At 52.4% G+C, this 25799-nt stretch overlaps 1 protein-coding gene across 1 annotated transcript in view; it reads right to left on the reverse strand.

The window, feature by feature from the left end:
• LOC115655237 overlaps positions 1–25799 on the reverse strand; it is a 43043-nt gene that overhangs the window by 12489 nt on the left and 4755 nt on the right. The window contains exons 2-18 of the mRNA XM_030570483.1: positions 24724–24827; positions 23987–24141; positions 23253–23421; positions 22711–22834; positions 21864–21979; positions 21050–21264; positions 20305–20413; positions 19705–19908; positions 18589–18668; positions 9563–9888; positions 8449–8881; positions 8036–8331; positions 6792–7072; positions 6488–6709; positions 3969–4386; positions 2241–2344; positions 231–385 (exon numbers count right to left, since the gene is read on the reverse strand). Coding sequence (XP_030426343.1) covers positions 231–385; positions 2241–2344; positions 3969–4386; positions 6488–6709; positions 6792–7072; positions 8036–8331; positions 8449–8881; positions 9563–9888; positions 18589–18668; positions 19705–19908; positions 20305–20413; positions 21050–21264; positions 21864–21979; positions 22711–22834; positions 23253–23421; positions 23987–24141; positions 24724–24827 — 3511 coding nt within the window. The remainder of the gene's footprint in view (positions 1–230; positions 386–2240; positions 2345–3968; positions 4387–6487; positions 6710–6791; positions 7073–8035; positions 8332–8448; positions 8882–9562; positions 9889–18588; positions 18669–19704; positions 19909–20304; positions 20414–21049; positions 21265–21863; positions 21980–22710; positions 22835–23252; positions 23422–23986; positions 24142–24723; positions 24828–25799) is intronic.

Genomic DNA, 25799 nt, shown 5'->3' on the forward strand with positions numbered 1-25799 from the left:
TGAGTGCTTTGGTAAATCCAAGCTGGAATGGGAACTAGAACTTTTGGAAAATCTAGCTCCTGATTTTTGGTGCAGAGACCTTGGACATCCCACCCATGCTGTGTGTGCTTCTGGTCTCTCTGTGCTCCCACCACAGAGTAATTTATCAGCAGCAGGAACAAGGCACTTCCATCCATCCCTAATAACCAGCTCATCTTGTGTCTGAGATGGCAGGCGCCGGACACACTTACACAGAGAGACACCGTTCATCACAATGCCCGAGAAGGCCATTCCAGTCAGGAAACGGAAGATGCAGTAGGCAGTGAAGCTGGGCGAGAAGGCAGTGCAGGTGCCTGTGACAGCCATCTGAAAGTAGCACCAGATTAAGATAGACCTGCGGCCAAACCTGAGCCAAAAAGAACCAAGAGAACAGGTGAGGGAAACCCAGGATACTGAGGCAAATGTGTTCAGAGTAGGAGTTAAACCTGGTGCAAGGAACTATTGGTGCCACTGGCTGGCATGGTTTCCTGGCTTGGGGAATGGGCTAAGAGGGCAGGAGGCCCCAGTTCTAAAACCAGCTCTGTGGCATGTGACAAAAGGTTATTGATGAAAAAACATCATGTCAGCCGTGCTGTAGCTGCTAATGATAAGGCCTGCAGACAGGGCTGGCTCCAGGCACCAGCGAAGGAAGCAGGTGCTTGGGGCGGCCAATGGAAAGGGGTGGCATGTCCAGGTCTTCGGCGGCAATTCGGCGACGGGTCCCTCAGTCCCTCTCTTCCTCTTTGAGCTGCTGCCGAAGTGCCACTGAAGAGGAAGAGAGGGTGCGAAGGACTTGCCACCGAATTGCTGCCAAAGAACGAAGCAGCGCGATTGAGCTGCCACTGAAGTGCCACCGATCGGCGTTATCTTTTTTTTTTTTTTCTGCTTCACCGCTTGGGGCGTCCAAAAAGCTGGAGCCAGCCCTGCCTGCAGCACTGGATTAAGGCATTCTAGGGCCCTGGCAGTAGGGTTATCCCCTGGCTGATATCTGACTGTTAGAAAAACATGCAATCTTCATTTAAAAATCTCCAGGGCTGGAGAATCCACCGCAGCCCTTGGGCCGTTGTTCCAATGGTTAATTCCTTTTGTTCCAATGGTTAATTCCTTAGAAATTTGCACCTTATTTCCAGTCAGAATTTGTCTAGCTTCAATTTCCAGCCACTGGTTCTTGTTAGACCTTTGTCTGCTAGATGGAAAAGCTCAGTGATGAGCTGCCAAAATATTAACAACAGGTTCTCTCCTCCTCAGCCCGTGCTACCCCGTGTGCCAGGCCACAACACCCTGAGTCGAGACCCAGGTCCAGCCACACCACACAGGACCCCAGGAGCCGCTTCTGTGGGATGAGTGCAGGGCAGGCTTGGGAGTGCAAGACTCACCTCCCCGAGAGCCTCCCGACCCCTGATGGCAGGACTCAGCCAGAGCCACCCAGAGGATTCAGCAGGCCTGGCGTCTTCGGCGGCGGCAGTCCTTCCGCTCCAGGTCTTTGGGGCACTTTGGTGGCGGGTCCCGGAGTGAGTGAAGGACCCACCGCCGAACTGCTGCCGAAGACCCAGAGTGGAAGGAGCCCCCGCTGCCAAATTGCCACCAAAGACCCGGAGTGAAAGAAGCTCTGGGTCTTCGGCAGCGAGTCCTTCACTCGATCCGGGTGTGTTCAGCGGCACTGAAGGACCTGACGCTGAAGACCCGCTGGAAACTCTCATGGGGGCCCCTGAAAACTCTCGTGGGGCCCCTGTGGGGCCTGGGGCAAATTGCCCCACTTGCCCCCCCCCCCGGGTGGCCTTGGACTCAGCCCCCTTCCAGGGCCTCCCAACCTCCAGGGGCAAGACCCGATCCCCGTGCCTGGATAACATTAACAAAACAAAACAAACAAGAAATACTTCCCAAAATAAAATAAACAATTATTAAATGAATTCAAGGGGCTCCACTTACAGACTGTGATCAAGTTACCCCTTAACCTTTGCTTTATAGATCGAGCTCCTGGAGTCTCTCACTGTAAAGCATGTTTTCCAAGCCTTTAATCATTCTCGTGGGTCTTCTCTGACCCCTCTCCAGCCTACCAACATCCCTCTGGAATTTTGGACACTGGAACTGAACACAGGGTTCCAGTAGCAGTCACACCAGTGCCAAATACAGAGATACCATAATTTCCTCTCCTCCTGCTCGAGATTCCTGATTCCCCTAGGAATTAGCCTTGCTCGGCTTCATAACGACATTGCTCTCACCTGTCTGACAGACCTCCAAAGATGATGCCTCCCACCAGGATCCCAGCCATGTAGATGGACTGAGCCATCTGCTTCAGCTGCCGGAAGTCACACACCAGGTCCCACTGTAAAGGAGAGAGAAAATGAAGCTGGGCTCCAGGAGGAAGACTGGCTTGTGGTTAAGGCCCTAGACTGGAGCTGAGATTTTCAGAGCCATTAATGGCATTTAGACAGCCAGTTCCCCTAGCAATCATTACAATTAATTTTAATTTGTTAATTACAAGTCCAAAGCTACCTACTTTTAATGGGAAATGTGATCTGCAGGGCATCACAGCCTTAATCTCTCTGAGTCTCAATGTCCATCATCCGTAAAATGAGGGAGGATCATCCTGGTCTCTAGCTTTGTCCCAGTGCAGCACCCAGCACAGTTGGGCCCCAATCTCAGTTGGGGTCCACAGAGCACCCAGCACAGTCTCAGTTGGGGTCTGTGCAGTTCCCAGTGCAATAGGGCCCTGATTGGAGGTGGGGTCCATGCAGTATCTGGCACAAAAGTTCCCCAGTCTGAACTGGGCTCTGGGCAGTGCCAGGCACAACAGGGCTCCACTCTCAGCTTGGGTCTGTGTAGCATCTGGCACGGTGAGTCTCTGAACTCAGCTAGGGTCTCTGCAGTGCCTGGCAGAATGGATCCTTTAGATGTTAATGTAGGATCAAATATAATGATCCCACGTGAGGTGGATGGTTTTGAATGGAGTGAGCATTCAAGAGACTGCGACTGCTACTCCTAACTCTGACTTGCTGTGACCTTGGACAAGTCATGCTGCCTTGCTGTGCCTCAGTTTCCCCCAGTTGTGAGATGGGATAGTAAGGTTTAATCACTATTGTAAAGCCCTTTCAGATCTAGGGGAGAGGAGGGCTAGCTCTTAGCATCATTCACGGTTCCTTTAATGCAGATTCGTGGATTATGTCCAGTTTAATTGAGAGGAAACTGACTGCAAAATGGACAGGGGAATTCCCACTGCAGCCACAGCTTCCTCCTACTCATACACTGAAGGAATCAAGACTCTGTGAAGCATAAAGGCCATGTCCTGCTTTCCTTTACAGCTGTATAATGGCAGTCACTTGAAGCTGCATGGATTGAAGTCGCCTTGGGGGCCAGAATGTAACTGAGAACAGCACATGGCCCTGGATGAAATTCTGCATTGACTTAGGCTGAAACAGGGCCACCCAGGGGGGGCAAGTGGGGCAATTGTGAGCCCTGGCCTGGTGGCGGTCCAGGTCTTCTGTGGCATTTCAGCAGCAGGGGGCCCTTCAGACGCTCTAGGTCTTTGGCAGCATTTTGGCAGTGGGGGGCCGTTCAGTGCTGCCGAAGACGCGGAGCGACTGAAGGGCCTCCCCGCAGCTGAAATGCCGCCAAAGAGCTGGACCGCCGCCGGATGAGTACAAGCGCCGCAGCTTCCCCGCTTTGCCCCAGGCCCCCTGAATCCTCTGGGCTGAAACCAAGCTGATGTCAGTAGACATTCAGGGGCTGTAGGTTGGTGCAAACTGTAAGATCTGATACTAGGAAGAGGAGGATTGATTGATAGATAAATATTCTGACCCTCTCTGCCCATAGGACGGTGAAACTTACTTGCAAAAATCTATGAAAAGACATGATTCCAACAAAAATATTTTCACCTCTTCCACCCCATGGTTTCAGTATCCCTTTCCCAGCCATTTACCCGCACTGCAGCAGGTCTTGCTCTCACGTACCTCTGTAATGATGGTGCTGGTGAAAATGCTCTTGTCGTACACCCACCCATCAGCACAAGGTTCAGTCTCCAGCTTGGTCAGGTTTGTGATTGTGGCGTTGGAGTCTAGGAGCTGCCACTGCATAGTGACAAAGCGGTGACACTTCTCTGGCTGCAGCTTGCTGTCCATGGGGATTGAGACCCTGAGGAGGTCCTTGGCAGCGAGCTTTCCAGTAAGATTGGTGTCAGGAGTGTTGCTGATGTTGATATGGACATGGCAGTGGTGCTCAGAGGTGGCAGCAGTGAAGTTCTGCAGGAGGTTATGGCTGGCCATCATGAAAACTGGGATAGCCAGTAAGATAACATAGATTATTTGGAAGCGACCCATCCCCCCAACGTGGTCTAAGAGCTCGGCAAAACTCATGGTGCCGGGTTGGAAGATTCAGCACTAACCGTCTATGTTAAGCAAAAACGATGGGGCTTGAATAACCAACGTTACCTGAAATAAGTCGATTACTTGTAAAAATTAAACGTTGTGTGATCAAAATATCTACACAGAAAGACGTTAATTTGAATCCAGCTTGTATTCCACTTCACAACTTCAAAGACAACCATAAAGCACAGAACTTAGAAAAAGTCAGCTGTTGGCAAAATAGTTTCCAGGGATTCTTGAGGGTGTAGTTTCCAAACAAGAGGCATTGAGTTATATTCTCCCTAAATAACTGAGTATGCTACCATGTTGCTTCTCCTTTGTTGCAAAAATTCCATGCAACCATTCCTAGTTTCCTATTAGCTGCGGGAAAACTCCACACACCTTTTCTATGAACTGTTGACGCATAAGGGAATGGTTTTACCAAGCTTAATGCCACATTGATCCTTGCATTTTACCCTCTGGAAAAGCAGGTGGGAGTTTATATATCCCTCAGAAGGTTATATAAGGCGTTAAGCAGGTCACTTGGTTACAATTTTACTTTGTTTTGCATGGATTAAGTCCAAAAAAGACAGAGTCTGAAAGCAATGTGCTAGATACGGCGCTAAATATTTCCAGTGCAAAGGTGACAAACATACTGATCCATGCTGCTAAACCAGATTGCCTTTGGGTGAGTATATTATTCACACCACAGGACTAGAAATTAACTATAACTAAAAAGGATCCAGATTTAGCTGAGATACCAAAAGCCCGCCTTTGTCTTGAGTAGGGTGACCAGACAGCAAATGTGAAAAATAGGGACAGGGGGTGAGGGGGTTTAGAAGGGCTCGTCCGAGGCTCGTCCCTCCGCGGGGCTGTGGGGTATCCCACCGCCTCACACTAGTTCGCTCTGGGCCCAAGCCCTAGGTCAGGGCGGGCCAGTAAACACACAGTCAGGAGCTCAGGCCCCTAGGCAGGGGCTGAGCCAATAGTTCACTGTGAGCTCTGGCCCTAGGTCAAGGTGAGGCAGTAAACACAGTCAGGAGCTCAGGCACTTAAGCAGGGGCTGAATCAATAGTTCAATATGACCCCAGGCCCTAGGTCAGGGTGGGGCAGCAAACGCACAGTCAGGAGCTCCGGCTTCTGAGCGTCTGGTGCGAGGGGGAGACTGCCACCCGTGAGTGGGGTGATGGGGGATGTAGGCCCACCCGCTCCACTGCGTCCCAGTCCGGAGCCCTAGCAGCAGCAGCGGAAGACTCGCTGCTGCGTCAGTGGGGATCCTGACTGCAACACACTGACATTGGTTCTGGCCCTGCTGCAGCCAGGCCAGCGTCGGCTGCCCCCGGACTCCCCATCGTAAGGTATCTGGGTTTGGCTGGCATCCTCAGCAATTTCCAGCACCATTTGTTCCTCCGGGTAACTAGAGAAGGGTAGGCTCAGCTGCTCCTCGGGGTAGCTGGCTAGGGGTACACGCAGCTGCTCCTCGGGGTAGCTGGCGAGGGGTAGGCACGGATGGCCCAGCCAGTCCCTCGGTCGGCCGTGGCCTGCCGGGGTTCCCCAGCCCGGAGCTAGGCCACAGGCATCTGGCCTCTCCGGTGCCTGGCTTTCTACTGAGCTGTGCAGCAGGGCTTTTCTACTTCCTGTCCTGCCCCGTGGCCTCTGGAGGGTGGGCGCAGGACCCACTGGCTCCGCCCACGTTGGTGCTAGGGGAGGCTCGTCCCTCAGCAGGGCTGTGGGGTATCCCGTCGCCTCGCTACATCCCTCCCCCCACAAGCCTGGTTCCCGTCCATCGGGTCCAGGCCTGCCCAAGTCTCCCAGGTGGGACAAGAAGTCAGCATTCGCGTGGTCCTTACCGGCCCTATGGCAGACAGTATAAGCATAGGGCTGTAGTGCCAGGTACCAAGGCATTAGCCTCATATTATTATTATTTTTCGTTCTGGCCAACCACTGTAACGCAGCGTGGTCAGTGACCAGTATGTAGTACTGCAAGGTGTCACAGGCCATTTTATTGCCAGGGCCTCCTTCTCTATCACTGCATAGTTTCTTTCTCATGGAAGCAGTTTCCAACTGAGGTATACGACCGGCTGTTCCTCTCCATCCACCTCTTGAGACAAGACCGCTCCTGGGCCTACCTCTGAGGCGTCCGTCTGAAGGATGAACTCTTGGTTAAAGTCGGGGCTGTATAGGACGGCTTGTGGCAGAGATTGTTTTTGAGTGCCTGGAAGACGCGGTCACACTCCGGGGTCCACACCACACATTGGAGAATAGCTTTGGTCAAGAGTCCCATTAGCAGGGCTGCGATGGAGGCGAAATCGGTAGTAGCCCGCCAGTCCGAGGAACTGGCGTACTTGACGCTTCGTGATGGGTGGTGGGCATGCCGCTAGGGCCTGAACCTTTCCTACGAAAGGTCTCACTTGTCCCCTCCCGATAGTGTACCCCAGGTGGATGGCCTCCTGCCACCCAATATGGCATTTTTTTGGATTGGCCATTAATCCCACTGCCCGCAGGGACCTCAGGACGGCCGCTTCCTGTTCCAGGTGGTTCTTCCAATGGCAGCTGTAAATAACAACATCATCCAGGTATGCGGCTGCGTACTCTCTATGAGGTTGAAGGAGGCGGTCCATCAGCCGCTGGAACGTTGCTGGGGCACCATGGAGCCCGAAGGGCATTTGAGTGAACTGGTAGAGGCCCATGGGGATGGCAAACGTGGTCTTTTCCTGAGAGGCAGGGTTGAGGGGGATCTGCCAATATCCCTTGCTCAGATCAAGGGTAGTGAGAAAGCGGGCCTTGCCTAAGCGGTCCAGCAGTTCATCAACCGGGGGCATCGGGTACGCGTCGAATTTCAAAATGGAATTGACACGGTGGAAATCAATACAGAAGCACTGTGTCCAATCTGGCTTGGGAACCAGGACTACCGGGCTGCGTCATTTGCTTTGCGACGGTTCGATAACCCCAGCACCAACATTGCCCAGACTTCCTCCTCTACGACTTGCCGCATATGATGTGGCAAGGGCCTATTTGATTCCTGGATCGCCACCTCCGGCTCCGTCTGGATGGTATGGTAAACAAGGGTCGTGTAACCTGGCTGGACGGTGAACGTTCTGGGGAACGCCTGCCAGGAGGCATCTGGTCTGCTTTTATTGCTCTTTGGTCAGGGAGTCTCCGAGCTGAGACATTGCAGAGTCCTCGGTGAGATTACACAGAGTCCTAGCTCGGGTCCGGGGAGCGGGGATTAATTAGAAGGCCTTCTCGTTCTCGCCGGGGCTTCAGAAGGTTAATATGGTATCGCTGGGCTCCTTTTTGCCAGTCCGGCTGGTTAATCTCGTAGATGACTGGCCCGATCTTCCAAACCACACTCATATGACCCCTGCCACCGGACCAGTAGCTTTGAATCGCTGGAGGGCAGGAGGAGCAGAACCTAGTCACCGGGTTCGAACTCGCGGACTCGGGCCTCCCGGTTATATGTTTGGGCTTGAGCTTCCTGACCCTGCCTTCAAATTCTCCCAAGCTAGAGCTCCTGCTTATGTGAGACGTCCCTGAAGTTGGAGGATGTACTGCAGAAGGCCCTGGGCTGGTGACGGGGCTTGCTCCCACGTCTCCCTAATGAGGTCAAGTAGCCCCCTCGGACGACGGCCGTATAAGAGCTCAAAGGGGGGAAATTTCGTGGATGATTGGGGTACTTTGTGGATGGCCAGGAGCAGAGATGGGAGCAACTGATCCCAACGGCGCAGGTCCTCTAGGGAAAACTTGCGCAGCATGGTTTTCAAGGTGCAGTTGAACCGTTCTACCAGGCCGTCGGTTTGTGGGTGGTAAATGGAGGTGCGTAGTTGATTAATCCCCAGGAAGTTGCAAACCTGCCGCAGCAGCCTGGAAGTGCCCTGGTCAGTGAGAATCGCCAAGAGCAAGCCTACGCGGGCAAAGACCTTGATGAGCTCCTCAGCGATGGCCCAGGTGGTGATGCTCCAGAGCAGGATGGCTTTGGGAACATGGGTAGCATGGCACTCCGGACAGGAGTTACAATATTCCCGTACCTCCTGGTGCACCCCGGGCCAGAAGAATCAGGTCAGAATCCAGGCAAGAGTCTTTTCCTGACCCAGGTGCCCTGCAGCTGGGACATCATGGGCGAGTTTCATCACCGCGTGGTGGTTGCACTGAGGCACCAGCAGTTGGGTCTGGACCTCTCCGGTGTGGGAATCTCGGTCCACCCGATAGAGGCAGTCATGGCGTAGCTCAAAATGGGGCCAGACCTGGGCTCGGCCTGGATCAATGAGAGCGCCATCCACGGCCGCCAGCGGCTCATATGCCCGACTAAGGGTAGGGTCCCTCAGTTGGTCCCGGCAGAAGTCAGTGTCAACCCTGGGGTCGTTAGCAGATGTGGGCGGGGGGTCCTCGGGCTCTACTTCCTGTGTAATAGGGTCCAGTTCTTCTGCCTCCTTGGCGGGGTCCTCACAGGAGTCCGCCTGCAATGCTGGGGTGACGTCGGGGCTTTCCTCAGCATTTGAACAAAGGACTCCAGAGAAGTCTGGCTAATCCCGTCCCAGGATCACAGGGTAGACGAGTCCCAGGGCCACGCCAACCACCATCGTCCGCATGACCCCGTCCACGGTTAGTCGGACTCAGGCACTGGCGTAAGGACGGACGTCGCCGTGGATGCACTGCAACTGGATGGTTCCCAAGCAGGGGTCCGCCTGGAGGCCTAGGCTTTGTCAGACTAGGGTCTGGCCACAGCCAGAGTCGACCAGGGCCCATGTCAGGCATTCCCTGACAACTACGGGCACGGTGACCTTGGTGGCCTGCGGTAGTCAGGTCCGGTTTTCCCTGGTGCAAATGTGCCCAAAGCTACAATCCAACTCTGTGCAGTCCCGTTGCAGGTGTCCATGTTTCCCACGGGAGAATCAGGACCCAAGTTCTGGTCATCCAGACCAGGCCGAGCCTCCCTGGGGGGACTTTGTGGGACCCGGCCACTCATAATCTCTGGGCCTGCGCAAATGGGTCCCTCAGGACATCTATAACGGGGCTCCTGACTCCTCGGAGGATTTCATAGTTTGACCTGGGCACTTGCCTTCCTCTCGAGGTTAGGGCGCTTGAGCCCTGGCCGCTGGCTCTGAGTAGCCAGTCTGACTGGGGCTTCCACCGCAAGGAAGTCTTCCATGAGGACAACAGCGGCGGCTACTGTTGGAAGCCGATGCCGGAGGACCCAAGCCCACACCCCGCGACAGGAGGATATGGACGAACTGTTCCAGGATGATTTGCTCAGTGAGCTCCTTGGGGTTCCGCCTGTCGGGCTGCAGCCACCACTTGCACAGGTCTCTCAGCTCCTGGGCCAACAACCGGGGTCGAGCACCTGGGGTGTAGGACAGACTCCGGAGCCTCTGTCGGAAGGTTTCCGGGCTGATGTCTAAGGCATCTCGAATTGCCGCTGTTATCTGGGCATAGTCCCGGGCATCGTTCACAGATAGCCCCCAGTACACGGTTTGGGCTTTCCCCGTCAAATACAGGGCCAGAAGGGTGGCCCATTGGTCGGGTGTCCACCCTGCGACATGTGCCACCCTTTCAAAAGTCACCAAAAAGGCTTCGGGGTCATCCTACGGTCCCATCTTAGTCAGCTGCACGGGCAGTGGGGGGGCAGGGTGACCCAGTCGTGTCTCCTGGCTGGGGCTCCGTGTGGCGAGGCCGTGCCGTCTGCAAGCATTGCTGCTGAAACTCTTGGTTCTGCACAGTCAGGTCCTGAATCAGCTGCTGCTGCTGTGCCCCCAGCTGCTGGATGAGCTGCTGTTGCTGTTGGAGCTGAGCCACCTGCTGTTGCTCCTGATTCTCCGCTAGGAGCGTAAAAATTTTGGATAAATCCATGTCTCCGGTGGGGGACCGTTCCCTCCCCAGACCCTTTCTCACAGGTGTCAAAGGCTCATGCCCGCATCCTGGGCAAGAATCCTCATTTCTGGTACCACATGTAGAAGGGCTCGGCCAAGGCTTGTCCCTCCATGGGGCTGTGGGGTATCCGCCTCGCACTAGTTAACTCTGGTCCCAAGCCCTGGGTCAGGGCAGGCCAGTAAACACACAGTGAGAAGCTCGGGCCCTTAAGCAGGGGCTGAGTCAATAGTTCAATATGAGCCCAGGCCCAAGGTCAGGGCAAGGCAGCAAACACACAGTCAGGAGCTCCGGCTTCTGAGCGTCTAGTGCGAGGGGGAGACTGCCACCCATGAGTTGGGTGGCAGAGGTGATGCAGGCTCACCCATTCCACTGCGTCCCAGTCCGGGGCCCTAGGAGCAGCAGAAGACTCGCTGCTGCGTCAGTGGGGATCCTGATCGCAACACACTGACATTGGTTCTGGCCCTGCTGTGGCCAGGCCAGGGTCGGCTGCCCCCGGGCTACTTCCAGACTCGCCCTTGTAAGGTATCTGGGTTTGGCTGGTGTCCTCCAAGGGGTAGCTGGCGAGAGGTAGGCATGGCTCCTCCTCGGGGTAGCTGGCGAGGGGTAGGCGTGGCTCCTCCCCGGGGTAGCTGGCGAGGGGTAGCGTCAACTAGCCCCACCAGTCCTCAGGTCGGCCACCCTGCTGGCGTTCCCCAACCCAGAGCTAGGCCACAGGCATCTGGCCTCTCCGACTGCTGGCTTTCTACTGAGCTTTGCAGCGGGGCTTTTCTACTTCCAGTCCTGCACCGTGACTTCTGTGGGGCGGGCACAGGACCCACTGGCTCAGCCCACGTGGGTGCTAGGGGAGTCTCGTCCCTCGGCGGGGCTGTGGGGTAATAGGACCCTGTATAAGAAAAAGACCCAAAAATTGGGACTGTCCCTATAAAATTGAGACATCTGGTCACCCTAGTCCTGAGCCATCACTGTTCTTAAAATACCACCTGGATATACCCAGCTGAGATTGGGGCCCTGTTGTGCCAGGGATTGTACAACCTCATAGTGCGAGCCATCCCTGTCCCAAAGAGCTTACAGTCTAAATAGACAAGACAGTCCAAAGGGAGGGTTGTAATTAGCGTTAATCTGAAAAAATTTAGCAAAAGGGTTTTGCAGGAAAGTATCATTTTTGACAAACGTCTCAACTCTAAAATTTTAAGAAAAAAGATTTGAAGACAAAAAATTGGAGATGACAAATTTCAGTTTTTCAGTGTAAAATGACTTTTTGTTTAGAAATTTGAGCTAATTACAGAAAAAAAGCTTTGGAAAATACAAAATGGTTGAAACATAAACAAAATGTTTCAACTGACCAAACCAATTTTTTTTGAATTTTGAAATATTTTGAGATTTCAACTTTTCATCCTGGTTCCAAGCTGGAAATATTTTTGGAATCCCAATGAATTTTCTCTGGATGGAAAACCTGCCCTGCTCCATTATCTTCTTTTTACAGATGGGGAAACTGAGGCACGGGGCAAGCCAAAATGAGTTGCGCAAGTGTCTGTAACTGAACTGAGGATGGAGCCCTGAATTCGTAAGTCCTCATCTCATGCATTAACTCTGAGGCCATTCTTCCTCACGAGGCTCTTCTTGTTCTGGTGTAGTTTTGATGTCTGAGGAGTGTCTTGGTATGTCCAGAACGGCCAGAGTCAGCCTAGTTTGCTGATTGGCTTAATAGAGGTGTCCTTTGTTTTTTACATGCTGCCACCCTCGCCTTGCAGCTGCAGTGCTAGGGGCCTCAATCAAGCCATTTGAGGGGTTTTAATGAAGGATAATATCTGAGTAAAAAAGAAATGAGATATGATCCTAAGACTGTTGCGTTATGGGTTGTTGTTTGTCTTGGGTCCCAGATACCAGTGACTGGCATAGATAAATTGATACATAAGGGGATGGGGGGATGTGCATGGGGATAGATGGATGGACAGATATTTCTTTTGGGTCATGTCGTATGTTTGCTGTGTGGGAGGGAAAAGCTGAGGAGCTCAGCAGAAGTGGGGTAGTTCTGTTCTGTGGGGTTGAGCAGGGCAGTGTGAGCTCACATAGCCCGTCTGTGCCCTGACCCACAGCACTGTGAGGGCCCCTGTCTGACCCAGGCAGACAGAGGAGGTAGCTCTGCCATCTGCACTGCAGAATCAATGGTGGCTGCAGCCTGTCGTGGGGAGGGAGCTAGGAGCGGAAGTAGGACCGGCGCCAGGGTTTCTCGCATCCTAGGCACACGGCCATTTTGCCGCCCCGCACGCCACTCCCACGGGTCTGGTGGAGCTGCCGCACCATCAGACCGTCCGCAGGAATGCCTGTGGCAGCTCCACCGGACCCGCGGACCAACGGATGCTCCACAGGCACGACTGTGGCAGGTCCACCGGAGCCGCCTGCTGCCCCCCCCCCCCGGCAAAATGCCGCCCCCCGAAAATCCTGGCACCCTAGGCAATTGCCTAGTTCGCCTCAATGGAAGCGCCGGCCCTGAGCGGAGGCCACTGCAGGAGCAGCTACAGAGTGCAAACCATTGCCCAGCCTTTTTCTTCCTCCTTCCCCCAGGGATGCTGGGACAATTTCTACAGTGGGGGTGCTGAGAGCCATTGAACTAAACTGTAAACCCTGTATATGATGGAAACCTCTTCAAGCCAGGGGGTGCTGTAGTACCCCCCACAGCCCTAGTTCCAGCACCTATGCCTCCTGCCTTCCTCCAAACCATGGTCCAGCCCCTCTCTTCTTCCTCCCCCCTGCAAACCAGAGCCTGGCCCTTCTCTTCCTCCTCCCACCAATTTCTACCCCTCTCTCTTGTTTCTGTGTGTCCCCGTAGGTGCCGGCAAGTGCTGCGTGGCTTGCAGGAGCGGTGGTTTAAGGTACAACTGATACTCTGGGGCCTACCACAGCGCTGGGGGCAGAGGTGCTGGGATTGCTGGGAGTAGTCAGTGTCAGGGGCTGGATCTCGCAGGGGAACAATTTGAAGGGACTGGGGTGCAATGACCAGGTTAGGGCTGGCATTGCCCAGAGGGCAGTGCATGAGGGAGGGAGCTGACACCCAGATACCACAGGGAATGCCCTTTTGTTGGAGGCAGGGGTGACAGGGCAACTCACAGTCCTGAGCACTGTCCAAGAACTTCCCCTCCACAAAACAATGGGATGGGACACCTGGCCTGGAAAGGGGCCGTGGGAACCTCAAGACAGTCATTTAGAAACTGAAAACAAAACGTCTCATTTTGAAAAACGATATTCGGACAAGTTAGACACCCCACCCCCTTCTATGAATCTGGGATAACAGTCCTGACCTCCTTTATAAAGTGCTTTGAGAACCATGGCTGCAAAGCCCTAGGCAAGAACTAGGGATTATTATCAGTGGCCATCAAGTGAGTCCTTTTTTTTCACACTGTCCTTTATTGGTTCAGGGGGTTGCCTGACTGGTAAATGGAAAAATCACAATCTAATAATCTAACTAAAATCAACTTACAAAAATTGAGCATAGTTCTGTATGAACCCAAAAACAACAATTTAACAGTCTCTCTTCCTAAGAGATCTTTATTTACAAATCAGTTTCAAGTGTTGTTTCATGGTGCATTAAAACCAAAGACATGGGATTCTCAAACTGTGGGTCGTGACCCCATTTTAATGGGGTCACCAGGTCTGGCGTTAGACTTGCTGGGACCCGAGGCTGAAGCAGAAGCCTGAGCCCAACTTCCCAGTGATGAAGCCCTTGGGCTTTGGCTTTGGCCCCCGCACCCAGGGCGGTGGGGCTCAGACGGGCTCAGGCTTTGGTCCCTGCTCCTGGGGTCGTGGTGTAATGGAGTTTGAGAACCGCAGAAAGACAATCACAGACTTCACTAAATCTGATGGGTGTGCCAAGCCCCGTTTCAATTTGTGGAAGAAGCAATTAAGCCCCTTTATACAGTAGAGCCAGCTACAAAGAATGAAGTGACCCCCGCCCCCCTAGAAGCTCAGAGCTACATGCTGCCTGCTGAGGGATTTCCCGGGTTGCAGACACAGGGGCTAGGAGGTTGGTTTTGCATCCTGAGTGTGCTTGAGGCAGGAAGCCAGAAACAGTTGTGGGAGCCTGAGAGGACACAGAGAGGCAGGGCTTCTTGGGCACAGAGCCTGTTGGTGGGGCAGACTTGGGAATTTCTGAGCAGGGAAACTGTTGGCTGTTGTTGTTTTCCTCTGTGCTCAGGGAAACAGGACTGTGTGCATTCTTTGTGAATAAACTAGATTATATCATGAGCTCCCGGTGTGATGCTGGGGCCTAAAGGTCCAATGCGATCCTTAGTTGTATAAACAGGGGAGTAGTGAGTAGAAGCAGGGAGGAAATTTTACCTCTGTATAAGGCATTGGTGAGACCCAGAGTGGAATACTGCCTCTGGTGTGCACATTCTTGAAAGGAGGTTAAAAATTGGTGAGGGTGCAGCTGAGAGTCAGAGAAACGATTTGAGGGCTGGAGAAGATGCCTGACAGTGAGAGACCTGGGCAGCTCATTCTGTTTAGTTTCTCAAGGAAAAGAAGACTGAGAAGTGACTTGACAACAGTGTACAAGGACCTTCATGGGGAGAAAATCCCAGATACTAAAGGGCTTTCTAGCTTAGCGAGAAAGGCAGAACAAGAACCGATGGCTGGAAGTTAAAGCCAGACACATTCCAATTAGAGGCAACAGTGTTTTCCAGTGTGGATGATTAGCCATTGGAACAAACTCCTGAGGCAAGTGATGGATTCTCCGTCGTGTGATGTCTCCAAATCCAGACTGGCTGCCTTGCTTGGAAGGTGCCTTAGCCAAACACAAGTTATTTGGGCTCCATACAGGGTATCAGACTAGATTATATAATGGGCCCTTCTGACTTCAAACTCTGTGAATCTATGTAAACCTAACCAGGAACATACCTGTCTATATCATCAATTTCTCCTGCTAATGGAAAGAACTCTACAAGGCCCTGAATACTGGGGCCAAGGGAACAGCACTACAGAGAAAGCTTCACCTCAGAGCTTCTCCATCTATGGAGCTTTCTCCCCACAGAGCCTCCCAATAAGGAAATTATTTGCAATTTACAGCGATGGGGGTTGAGTATTATGGCTATCTAGAGACAGGAGAATGGGGCAGACATGGAGGAGGCAGCTGGAAGAGCCAGTCGAACCACTGATGCCCAATGCCATGTGGCCTAAAGGACTGAGTATTGCCCTGTGACTTAGAAGACCTGGCTCTGCTGCTGAGTGATCTTGAGTAAGTCATTTTCCCCTCTCTGCACCTCAGTCTCCCCCACCTTTAAACAGGGATAATGATACTCCCCTCTTTTGTAAAGCACTTTGAGATCTGCTAATAAAAAGCACCAGAGCTGCCCGGAGGATTCAGGGGGCCTGGGGCAAAGCAATTTCAGGAGCCCCTTCCATAAAAAAAAAGTTACAATACTATAGTATACTATATTCTCGTGGAAGTTCCTGCGGGGCCCAGGGCAAATTGCCCCACTTGCCCCTCCTCCTCCCGGGGCAGCCTTGGGAAAAATAAACATTTAAAAACCTTCCGCATCTCACCACAAACCCAGTTTTGAGAAAACTTCTTTTCAAGTCACCTTTACAAGGTATCACTGGTTCTCAGCATCAGCTAGTGCTAAAAGGCACTAAAGTTCATTAAAAGGGTTGAACAAATATTTTCTGTCAAAACTTTTTCTGGATCAAAAACTAGGGGTTTTTGTAAAGCAGAAAAAAATCCCGGACAATGTCTGCTTTCCTTCAAAATTTGTTGTTTTTTTAATTGAAAAGCTGAAATTAGTCTGCCAAAATCTGAGCATGGTTTGCGGTTTCAGAAGTGTGTGGCCAAATATTTGCTGCTTGCTGTGTTTGTTTAAAGAAACAATAAAAAAAATTCTGCTTAAAAAAAAATCCACAACCTTTGAACCACCTCAGTTTGTGACCAAACGTCTGAGCCCATCCAGTCAGAGATTATTCCAGGTTTCTGATACTCTGCTGGCTTCCTTGGCTCATATCTGTCTCCATAACTTTGGGTTCATTTAGCTTAGAACATAAGAATGGCCATACTGGGTCAGACCAAAGGTCTATCCAGCCCAGTATCCTGTCTACCGACAGTGGCCAATGCCAAGTGCCCCAGAGGGAGTGAACCTAACAGGTAATGATCAGGTGATATCTCTCCTGCCATCCATCTCCACCCTCTGACAAACAGAGGCTAGGGACACCATTCGTTACCCATCCTAGCTAATAGTCATTAATGGGCTTAACCTCCATGAATGTATCTGTTTCCTAGAGACTGGCTCCACAGGGTCCCTCACAAACTGGAGACGGTTACTATGGGTTTGTCTTTAGTACAGCTTATGTACATACTCCACGAACTGAGCATTTGCGCTTGTTCCAGAATCTGGGATGAGCCTATGTTGTGAAAACTGAAATGCTCAAAATAGCACATGCATGTGAATGGACACAGGGTGCTAAAATTAAATTAACCCAGGGGTTCTCAAACTGGGGGTCAGGACCCCTTAGGGGATTACGAGGTTATTACTGGGGGTCGCGAGCTGTCAGCCTCCACCTCAAACCCTGCTTTGCCTCCAGCATTTATAACAGTGTTAAATATATAAACAATAGTTTTTAATTTATGGGGGGGGGGGCCACACTCAGAGATTTGCTATGTGAAAGGGGTGACCAGTACAGAAGTTTGAGAAGCACTGAATTAACCCCTCTGGAGCCTCAGGGAATGCGGGGGGGGGGGAGTCACCCTTAGTAGGGTTGGGAAGGAGGTAGGTGGTGTAGGATATTGCTCTTCTCATGTGATCCCTCCCCCATGGAAAAGATAACAACTTGGCTCTTCATGTTAAATAGCTGTCTGCAAGCCTCAAACTGCTGAATGAGCTTTAGGGTAAGGAAGGCTGTGCCTCCCCAAACAGCCTGGCCTTGCCCCCTATCCAACTCCCACCCACTTCCTGCCCCCCAACTGCCACCCTCAAAATGCCCGCCCCAGCCTGCTTCTTATCCCCTCACCAGCCCCCCAAGACCCACTCCTCAACCACCACTCCGGGACCCCACCACCCCGTTCCCTGTCCCCTGACAACCCTGACCCCCCGCCAAGTCCTGACAGACCCCTGGAATGCCCATGATCCAACCCCATTCCCCACCCCTGACTGCCCCCCCTCAGAATCTCTGCCCCCTCTCTGTGCCCTGACTGTCCCCAGGATTCCCTGCCCCTTATCCAGCCCCCCCACTCCGGCCCTGGCACCTTGCCATGCTGCTTACCCCCATCTCCCCCTCTTCTGGAGCCTCAGCGCGCCACATCCAGGAGCGGCCCTGGACAGTGCTGCAGCGATGTGACTCCAGTGGGGCCCTGAGGCTCACAGCCTCACCCCCTTACCACGCGGCGCTGAGCAGGGCGGAGTTCAGGCCCCACTAGAGCCACGCCGCTTTAGCTTTGACCAGGATCGCTCTTGTACGGCATGCTGAGGCACTGGGGGATGGGGGAAGGCAGAGGCAGGGCTGGGGGCATTCTCTTGGGGGCCCCTGCAGGGCCGTGGGCCTGGGGCAAATTGCCCCACTTGCCTCCTCCCCCCGGGCGGCCCTGAAAAGCACTATCTAAGTGCTACATATCATTATTATTATTACTGTTTGAGCTAGAAGAGCAGCTCAGCCAGCTGTTGTAGTTGCAAGGTCCAGCCACTAGGGGGCAGAAAGGCTCACATGCACTGCTGCATGTATTTTCCCCCAATCTGTTGCATCTCACTGGACCAGCCCTGGGCTCAGAGGTTAAGTAATCACAAGACACCATGCTGTGAAATGACTGTGTGATTATTATAGTGCCATGTTTGCTCCACAGTATACAAAGACTTGTTTTCTCCAGTGCATAGGCTGAAACATAAGCTTTGGGATAGAGTCAGTCCGGCTGTATTTCCAGTGGGGTCTGTAATCTTTATCCACCTCTTGTGACAGGCAGGTGCAGAGTAGCCTTTGCGAGCAGCAGAGTTTGTCCCTGACTCCTTTCAAAGCGCAAGGGAAAAGGTTGCATTACAGAAAGCTGATGCCACCTAGGAGATAAGGGGCATCATTGTACTCTTTGGCATACTCAGAGCTTTGGTTAGCCCTGGGGTTGGAGGGCTCCTGCTTGTTCCTGAGAGCTTTGAATCAGTCCACACATTCCTTTCCCAATAGGTTTCTCTCTTGCAACCTTTCCCTCAAGCTGCGGTGCAGATTTAACCCCTTTCCCCCATGAATCCTTGTGTGCAAAAGCCCACCTGCGTGTGGGTCTCAAGGGACAAGGTGTTAACTGTGAGAGTATGTGTAATTGGATGGAGGACTATTTGAAACTGAGCTGCTGCTACCCCGCAACCCCCATTGGCATCTGGGTCCAAGTGCCATCAGCAAGTCTCTTTGAGCAGAACTTTCTTCTGGTTCTGAAGGGGAATCTTCTCTTTGGTGTCTTTACCCCTCTTCATTTGAGACCTTTGATGAAATGAGGGAGGGAAATACCAATGAAGCAGAGAGGCAAAACAGGCATAAGTTACTTTCCAGCCAGTTTGAATACTAAAATGAGGCTCAAACATTAGTCAGCAGGGCTGAACTTCACTAGAGGAACAATACAAGGGTAGTGTACCCCCAAAGAGCCCTATAGTCTAGTGGTTGATACTCTGGGTGGGGACTCAGGAGTCTCTCAGTTCTAATCCCAACTCAGCTGTTGACTTGCTGTGACACTGGGCAAGTCCTATCTTGTCTCTGTTCCTGCCACTCATTGTCCATTTAGATCAGCGATCCCCAAACTTTTCATTGTCATGTCCCCTCTTTCCCCTGTCCATGCACACACACCCTGAGCTGGGACTGGGAGCACGGCTGCAGTTCCGGGGGTGTGGGAGACATGGACAGAGGTAAGGGGGTGGCAGCTGGGGGTGGGTCCAGGGATAGGAACAGAGGGGCTGAGGCTGGGGGCAGGACCAGACCAGAGCTAGGAGCGGAGTAGGGCTGGGTGGTGCTCCCTCCCTGCTCCCCCTGGGAGCTGGCCCAGGCCCCACCATGCCCCCTGAACATTCCTCTGTTCCACATTTTGGGGACCTCTGATTTACACTCTTCAGGATGACTCTGTCTCACTGTGCGTTTATGGGCACAACAGGGGCCCCAATCTTGGCTGGGGTCTGTGCAGCGCCTGGTACAATGGGGGCCTGAAGAGCTATCTCTCTTTCAACATACATGCCTAGTCTCTTTCCACTCACTGGAATCAGTCAGTGGATAGAGGAGGATCAGGAAGCCCTTTGTACAGCACCTAGCACAACAGGGTGCAGGGCCATGACTGGACACCTGGGTGCTACAGTCATACAAATATTAACAACTCTGCAGTTTGCCTTGCTGGCTGGGTGGGGGTGGGGGTGATCCCAAGCACCAGCTGAGTGTTTTGGCCTTTGGAGTCCAAGCCCTGTCTTGGCCGCAGGTATCAGAGTCAGACAGGAAGGACACTTCTCCCTCCCCCTGCCCCCGCAACCAGACCAACCTGCTCTCCACCTCCTCCACAGTGTCTGGCAGTAGTTGGTTGAGAGTCTCCGGGAGGAGGGTGGCCACAATGCCAGAGATGATTGGGGCAGCACCGTAGACGACTGGCGGCAAGAAGGTGAAGTAGTCATCCAACATCTTGGCCAGGGGAGCCACAATACCTCCTACCCGGGCCATGGTGCTTCCAAAGCCCAGTCCGGTCTGCCTGGCGTTGCAGGGAAATAATCATCCAGAACAGGGAAGGATTAGCTCAGTACTGGGAGGGCAGACCTGGGAATGCTAAATAGTGACTCCGCAGGATGTGCTGCTCACTCTTCACAGCCAGTGCTGACCCCAATGCCCCAGCATGGCACTAGGGGGCGCTGTGCTTCAGGGAGCAGGGTGGGGGCTCTCTTCTCATAGCCAGTGCTGACAACAATGCCCAAGCATGGCACTAGGGGGTGCTATCCTGCAGGGAGCAGGGTGGGGGCTCAGTAGGGGTATACTCTCCTCTCTCAGTCAGTGCTGACTCCAGTGCTGCAGTGCCATGCTAGGGGGCGCTGTGCTGCAAGGAATTGGGTGCAGGGTTCATCAGGGGTCAGTTGGAAATAAAGCATCTTACCTGATCGGTGTAGGGTAGAGCTCGGTTGTGAATAGAAACACACAGTTGAACGCAGCTGAAAGACATCCCTTCCCAATCACAGCCAGTGACGTGCGGACTATCTGCAGCTCTGCAAAGAGGGGACAAGGAAAATCCAGGGCTAGAACTCTGTTCCAAACTCTGAGCTCTCTCATGCCTATCTTCCATTCTGCATCCCAGCTCTGTAATCTTGACAGCCTCTCTCCTCTGCCCTGTTTCACCTGGCATATCCCCAATCCTGCTCTTTCTTCCTTCATCACTTCTCCAAGACCTGGCTTTCCCTTCGCTTCCATGGGTAAGAATCTTCTCCATTTCTCATTGTGATTGTTTTATCCTCTTCCCCTCTGACCTCACTCACGCCTACCTCAGGTCTGTTCAGATAGATGGCTGTGTATGGAGATAGATAGGTGGTTATGTATGTGGATGAGCTGATGGATGGATGGATGGATGGTTATGTATGTGGATGCATGGATAGGTGGTTATGTATACGGATGGATGGATAAATAGGCGGTTACGTATGTAGATGGATAGATAGGTGGTTGTGTATGTGGACAGAAGGATGGATAAATAGGCGGTTATGTATGTGGATGGATAGATAGAGAAAAAGAGAGAGAGAGATGCATACTGAGGGAGTCAATTACTCTTTGTTTGAGTTACTTTAGACTCATTGACATTTCTTGGCGGTTATGCGCTAAGCATTGCCATATGTGGACTGGACCAAACCCACCTCTGGGCACAAAGATGTTGGCAATGATGACAAGCCCAGCCAGGAGGAGGAAGGCTGAGAGCGAGATCCTGCGCCCAATATAGGACATGGAGATGGTGACCACCACTTTGGCCGGGAAGTCGACAGCTCCAAAAATCAACTGGATCAGATAGATACTGACGCCAAAGTTCTGCAGGTCCATGGCCAGCCCATAATAGGAGAAACTGGTAGAGAACCTGCCGTTCACCATAGAGAGAGAGAAGCAAAGGGATGAGTGAGCAGCCTGTTGAAAGTGCAGCCTTGTGAGATTTAGCTCCAGGCCTAGTCACAACTTAAGACCAGTCTAGATGGGACTTGAGCGCTATCTAAACCCTTGTGCCAACCTTGTGAACAGCCACAAATTCAATATCCCCTCCAGGGTGGAGCTGGCCAGGGGAACTTTTAGTGTAACGCTTGTGGGTGCTCTGGTTGGTGTGTGCAGTGATGTAACAGAGCGGAGGGCGGGGCATTATTCAAAGCAGGGATGCCCTGGACTGAATGGACATACAAAGGGCCCTAAAATGCACCAGCTTAGAGAGAAAACCCACAGACCTGATAAGAACCTGACAGACTGGAAGATAAGACCTAGATAGACACATAAGGTAGACAGACAGACAGATCTGCGTATGTCTAGGGATGGATTGAAGCATGAATGAATAACCCTTAGGCCGACAGATGTCCAAAATCTGCGGATTATCTATGCTCAGAAATGGACTAAAGTTATCGATACTGGGTTTGCCAAACCTAATTCGAATCCAGATTTAGGATCAGGGCCGAAGGGAAGAAGTGCTCTTACCACACAATTGAGAGGCAGCAGAATATCTGGCGTATGGCGGGCGTGCGTACCAGATCCGAGATAGTGTAGGAGGACTTCACTGTTGACAGTTCCTTCTGCATTTTGGATTTTAGGATCTATTAGGAAACAAAAGGGTCAGTTGGGAAGCATATGACAGCCCCATGGATTCAGCTGTGACAACACAGAACCTGCCAATGGCTCCTTGCTCCGGCAAATGGTAGCTACTCGTTCCTTACTGAGGCAAACTTCCAAGGACCTCAGTTTTCAGTTCAACAAGACCTACTTGTGATGGAATATAGAGTCCACATATATTGACCATACAGGTCTGGTATTATTGGTACTATTAATCAGTATATTATGGTAGCACCAAGAGGCCACAACTAAGATCAGAGCTCAGTTACACAGTTTTCTCCCTCCCTCTCCCCCTGCTATTCGAACCCTACTCCCTGCCCTCACTCAGCCAGTGGCCCTCAATCCTGACCCACAGCCACAGCTGCTATCCCAGCCCTGGGCCTCCTTTGAGCCCAGACTGGCAGTTGTGTGCAATGATGTGCTGGTTTTATAACATGGACAAATATCCACAGGGGACTACGTTAATGTCACTTTGGAGCAAGGGAGGAAGCCAGGCCTGTGCCAGCTCTCTGCTGAAATCAGGCTTTATTCAATCTCCTTTGCCCTGTGCTAGAAATCTGGTGGGACAGGCCCTGGTTCTGTGTTCTCTGATAGATTAAAAAGTTAAATGGCCTGATCCTCAGCTAGTGTAAAGGAATGACTCCACTGGAGTTGTGTCTGTTTAGACCACCTGAGGATCAAGCCCTTCATTAAAGACTCCATTGGGACTCTTTACCTCTGTGGTAATCTTCTCCCCTTCTTCCCATTTCCCATTCATTCTGGCAACCCTTTGGAGCACCTTCACTGCTCTGTCATCTTTACCTGCCAGAACCAGCCAGCGAGCAGATTCTGCGAACCACCTGTTGAAAAAGGATAGTCAAATGTTTTTCCTGCAGAGCCAAGGTCAGTGATGTGACCCACAGCTTTGATGGGCTCCTCAAAGCAGGATCAGCTGAAGTGTAATGCAGCACAAGAGAATTATCCCTGTGTTACAGAGGGGGAAACTGAGGCACAGACAGGAGCAGGAACTTGCCAAAGGAGTCAGCAGCAGAGCTGGGAACAGAACCCAGGAGTCCTGTGCACCACCCTCTTGAAACTCAAATGCCTGACTCCTAGGTCCCTGCTGTAACTCCACTTCTCCGAGAGCTGAGAACAGAATCCAGGAGTCCTGACTCTCAGCTCTAACCACTAGACACCACCCCCACCCTGTCTGCTAACAACCACAAGGAAAGAGGACAGCACTCGTGCCTAGAAGGAGAGATTTCCGGAGACACGAACCAGGAATAGATGAGGAAGAAGAAGAAAGGCAAAGACACAGTCAGCTGGAGCCAGCGCCAGTCTGGGATGCCATATGCCAAGCCCGCCAGTAGGATCTGGCCCAGGGTGTAGACGAATCCTGTGGTGGCAATGGTGATGGTACGGAACTCAGTGGGGATCCACTCCACAACTGCAAAGAAAGGAACCTCGTTTAACCTGCCCTTGGGCAGTGACCAGGATACTGCTAGCCCTGACTCTCTTCGGACCCACTGACACCATGTGTTACTGCACCCTGCAGGGCTGCAGCAGAGGGAATGTACAGCTCTGTACTTTGAGCTGAAATAACCATATTGGAGACAGCAACTCTTGCCCCGTCTGCCTTCAGATCCCCCATTGGTGGCCAGAGATATTGCAGCCTCCAGAGCTGCAGCTCCCCCAGTGGTAGCAGGTGGTATTACACCCTCTGAGGCTGGAGCTGCTTCAGCCTATAGCCCAGGGCAGCTGCAGAGGTAGCAAGGAGAATGTGCAAACAGCCCAATACTCTGAGCCGAAATAGCCCCATGGGAGCCTGCTTGCATGCTCTGCATTTCCCCTCTCTCTGCTACCTGCAGGTCAGGTCATGCAGGTGTATGGAGCCACCAGGAGATCCCCAGTGCCAGCAGGTGGTACTGCACCTTTTAGTACATCAGTCACAGTATCTGTTAAGGGTTGAGGTGAGAAGCTTAAAACCTAGCTGCTAAAAAGGCAGGCCTTACTCAGGCAGGCGGTGCTGAGCCCAAAGCCAGACAGAGCCATCCCACCCAGGAAGCGGAAGATACAGTAGGAGATGTAACTGGAGGCGAAGGCCGTGCAGGTTCCCATCACAGCCAGCTGCAGAAAGGACCAAATCAGCATTGCCTTGCGTCCAAACCTATGTCAAAGGGGGACAGAGAAGGGAATAAGTTACGGGCATTGAGGGTAGTGGTCAGGGCTCGGCTGTGGGTCAAATGGGCTGTGATGTGATTGGAGAGGAAGTGATTCTCGGGGCTGATAGGACCATTGGCTTCCAGCTGGCATGTCCAGCTGGGTTGCCATGGACGACTGACCATGAACCAGATGGGGACAATGTGGAGTGATGGTTGACAGATTTTAAGGCTAGATGGGAGCATTAGATTGTCCACTCTGACTTCCTCTATAACACAGATCATTGGGCTAATTCACTAGGACCGGGAGGTCCCAACTGAAACTGGGGCTCCATTGCGCCAGGTGTTGCACAGAGCCAGTGAGCACAGAGCTCCATTGTGCCAGCGCTGTTCTGCCCCTGACTGAGATCAGGGCCCCGTTGTGCTGGACACTGCCCAGAGCTGTAGCGAGAGACCATCCCAGAGAGCTTGCCCCCAACAGACAGAGTACCAGAAGGAAAGGTGGGGCAGAAAGAGAGGGACTTGCCTCAGGTCACACAACAGAGCAGGGAATAGAACAGAGATCTCCTGAGTCCCTGTTCTGTGCTTACCTGTCAGAGAGACCGCCTAGCACGAGTGCTCCCACCAGCACCCCGGCCATGTAGATTGACTGAGCCATCTGCTGGAACTTCTGCAAGTTACACACCAGGTCCCACTGCAGGTGGGTGAAGAGAGACAGAGAGTAAGTCAGTCATTTCTGCAGAGGCCCAGTGGATGGTGGTCAGATCCTAAAGCACTGGAGCATTGCAACAAGTCCCAGCCTTTGGGCTGTGAGCCTGCAAAGTGTCCTTGGTGTCCGGTGTCCATGTACAACAGTGGTTGCTGTCATTACACATGCTGTGGCTGTGCAACACAGTTGCTGGTGTTCTGTTCTCATTACCCTGCTGCAACTCCCACTGGCATCACTGGAGCTGATTCTCACTCATGCTCAGGCCCCTCTGCGCCTCTCTGGCAACATAAAGGAGCCTTAAAGTGAGTGAGTGTGGCCCCCTAGGAATCCCCACTGAGCTGAGTGCCTTCCTGGCTGGTGTAGAGCTGGAATAAGGGCTGATGCAGGGGGAGAATGGGCACCTGGCCAGAATGCATGGTGCTCTGGCTATTCTCTTCCCCTCAGGGCCATGGGAAGCAGCACATGTGTTAGAGCAGCCCGGAGATTCTTGTCCCTGGCTGCCATTCCTGCCCTGACCATTCTCCCCTCCCAAAAGATGCAGATGCTGATTTTGCAAAAGCAATTACAGTAACAAACACCATGGTAACAGGCCTGCGAGAAACGAAGAGGGGTTTGTATGGTGATAGATGATGGGTGTGTCTGGGGATAGATATTACAGACACATGGAATGTCTTTCACTACTGTATCACCTGTATAAATGCTGTCTGTTATCTGTATGGGCTATGGTGGTATTCCAGGTTCCTGGGTGAGTAACAGGGTTAAACAAGTCTGGAGAAGCCTCAGCCCTTGGGGGAAATTGCATAATCTGGTTTGAACTGGTGGACAAAGGTGACCACCCAGAGGACTGAGAACGGTATGAAGTGATCATTCTCACCTGATCCAAGAACTGACATCATGCTGTGCCCAAAAGGCATGGGAAGGATTTGAAGTACTGTGTTCCTACCCCATTTGGAAGAT

Source organism: Gopherus evgoodei, chromosome 7 (assembly GCF_007399415.2).
Source record: "Gopherus evgoodei ecotype Sinaloan lineage chromosome 7, rGopEvg1_v1.p, whole genome shotgun sequence".
Classification (NCBI taxonomy): domain Eukaryota; kingdom Metazoa; phylum Chordata; order Testudines; family Testudinidae; genus Gopherus; species Gopherus evgoodei.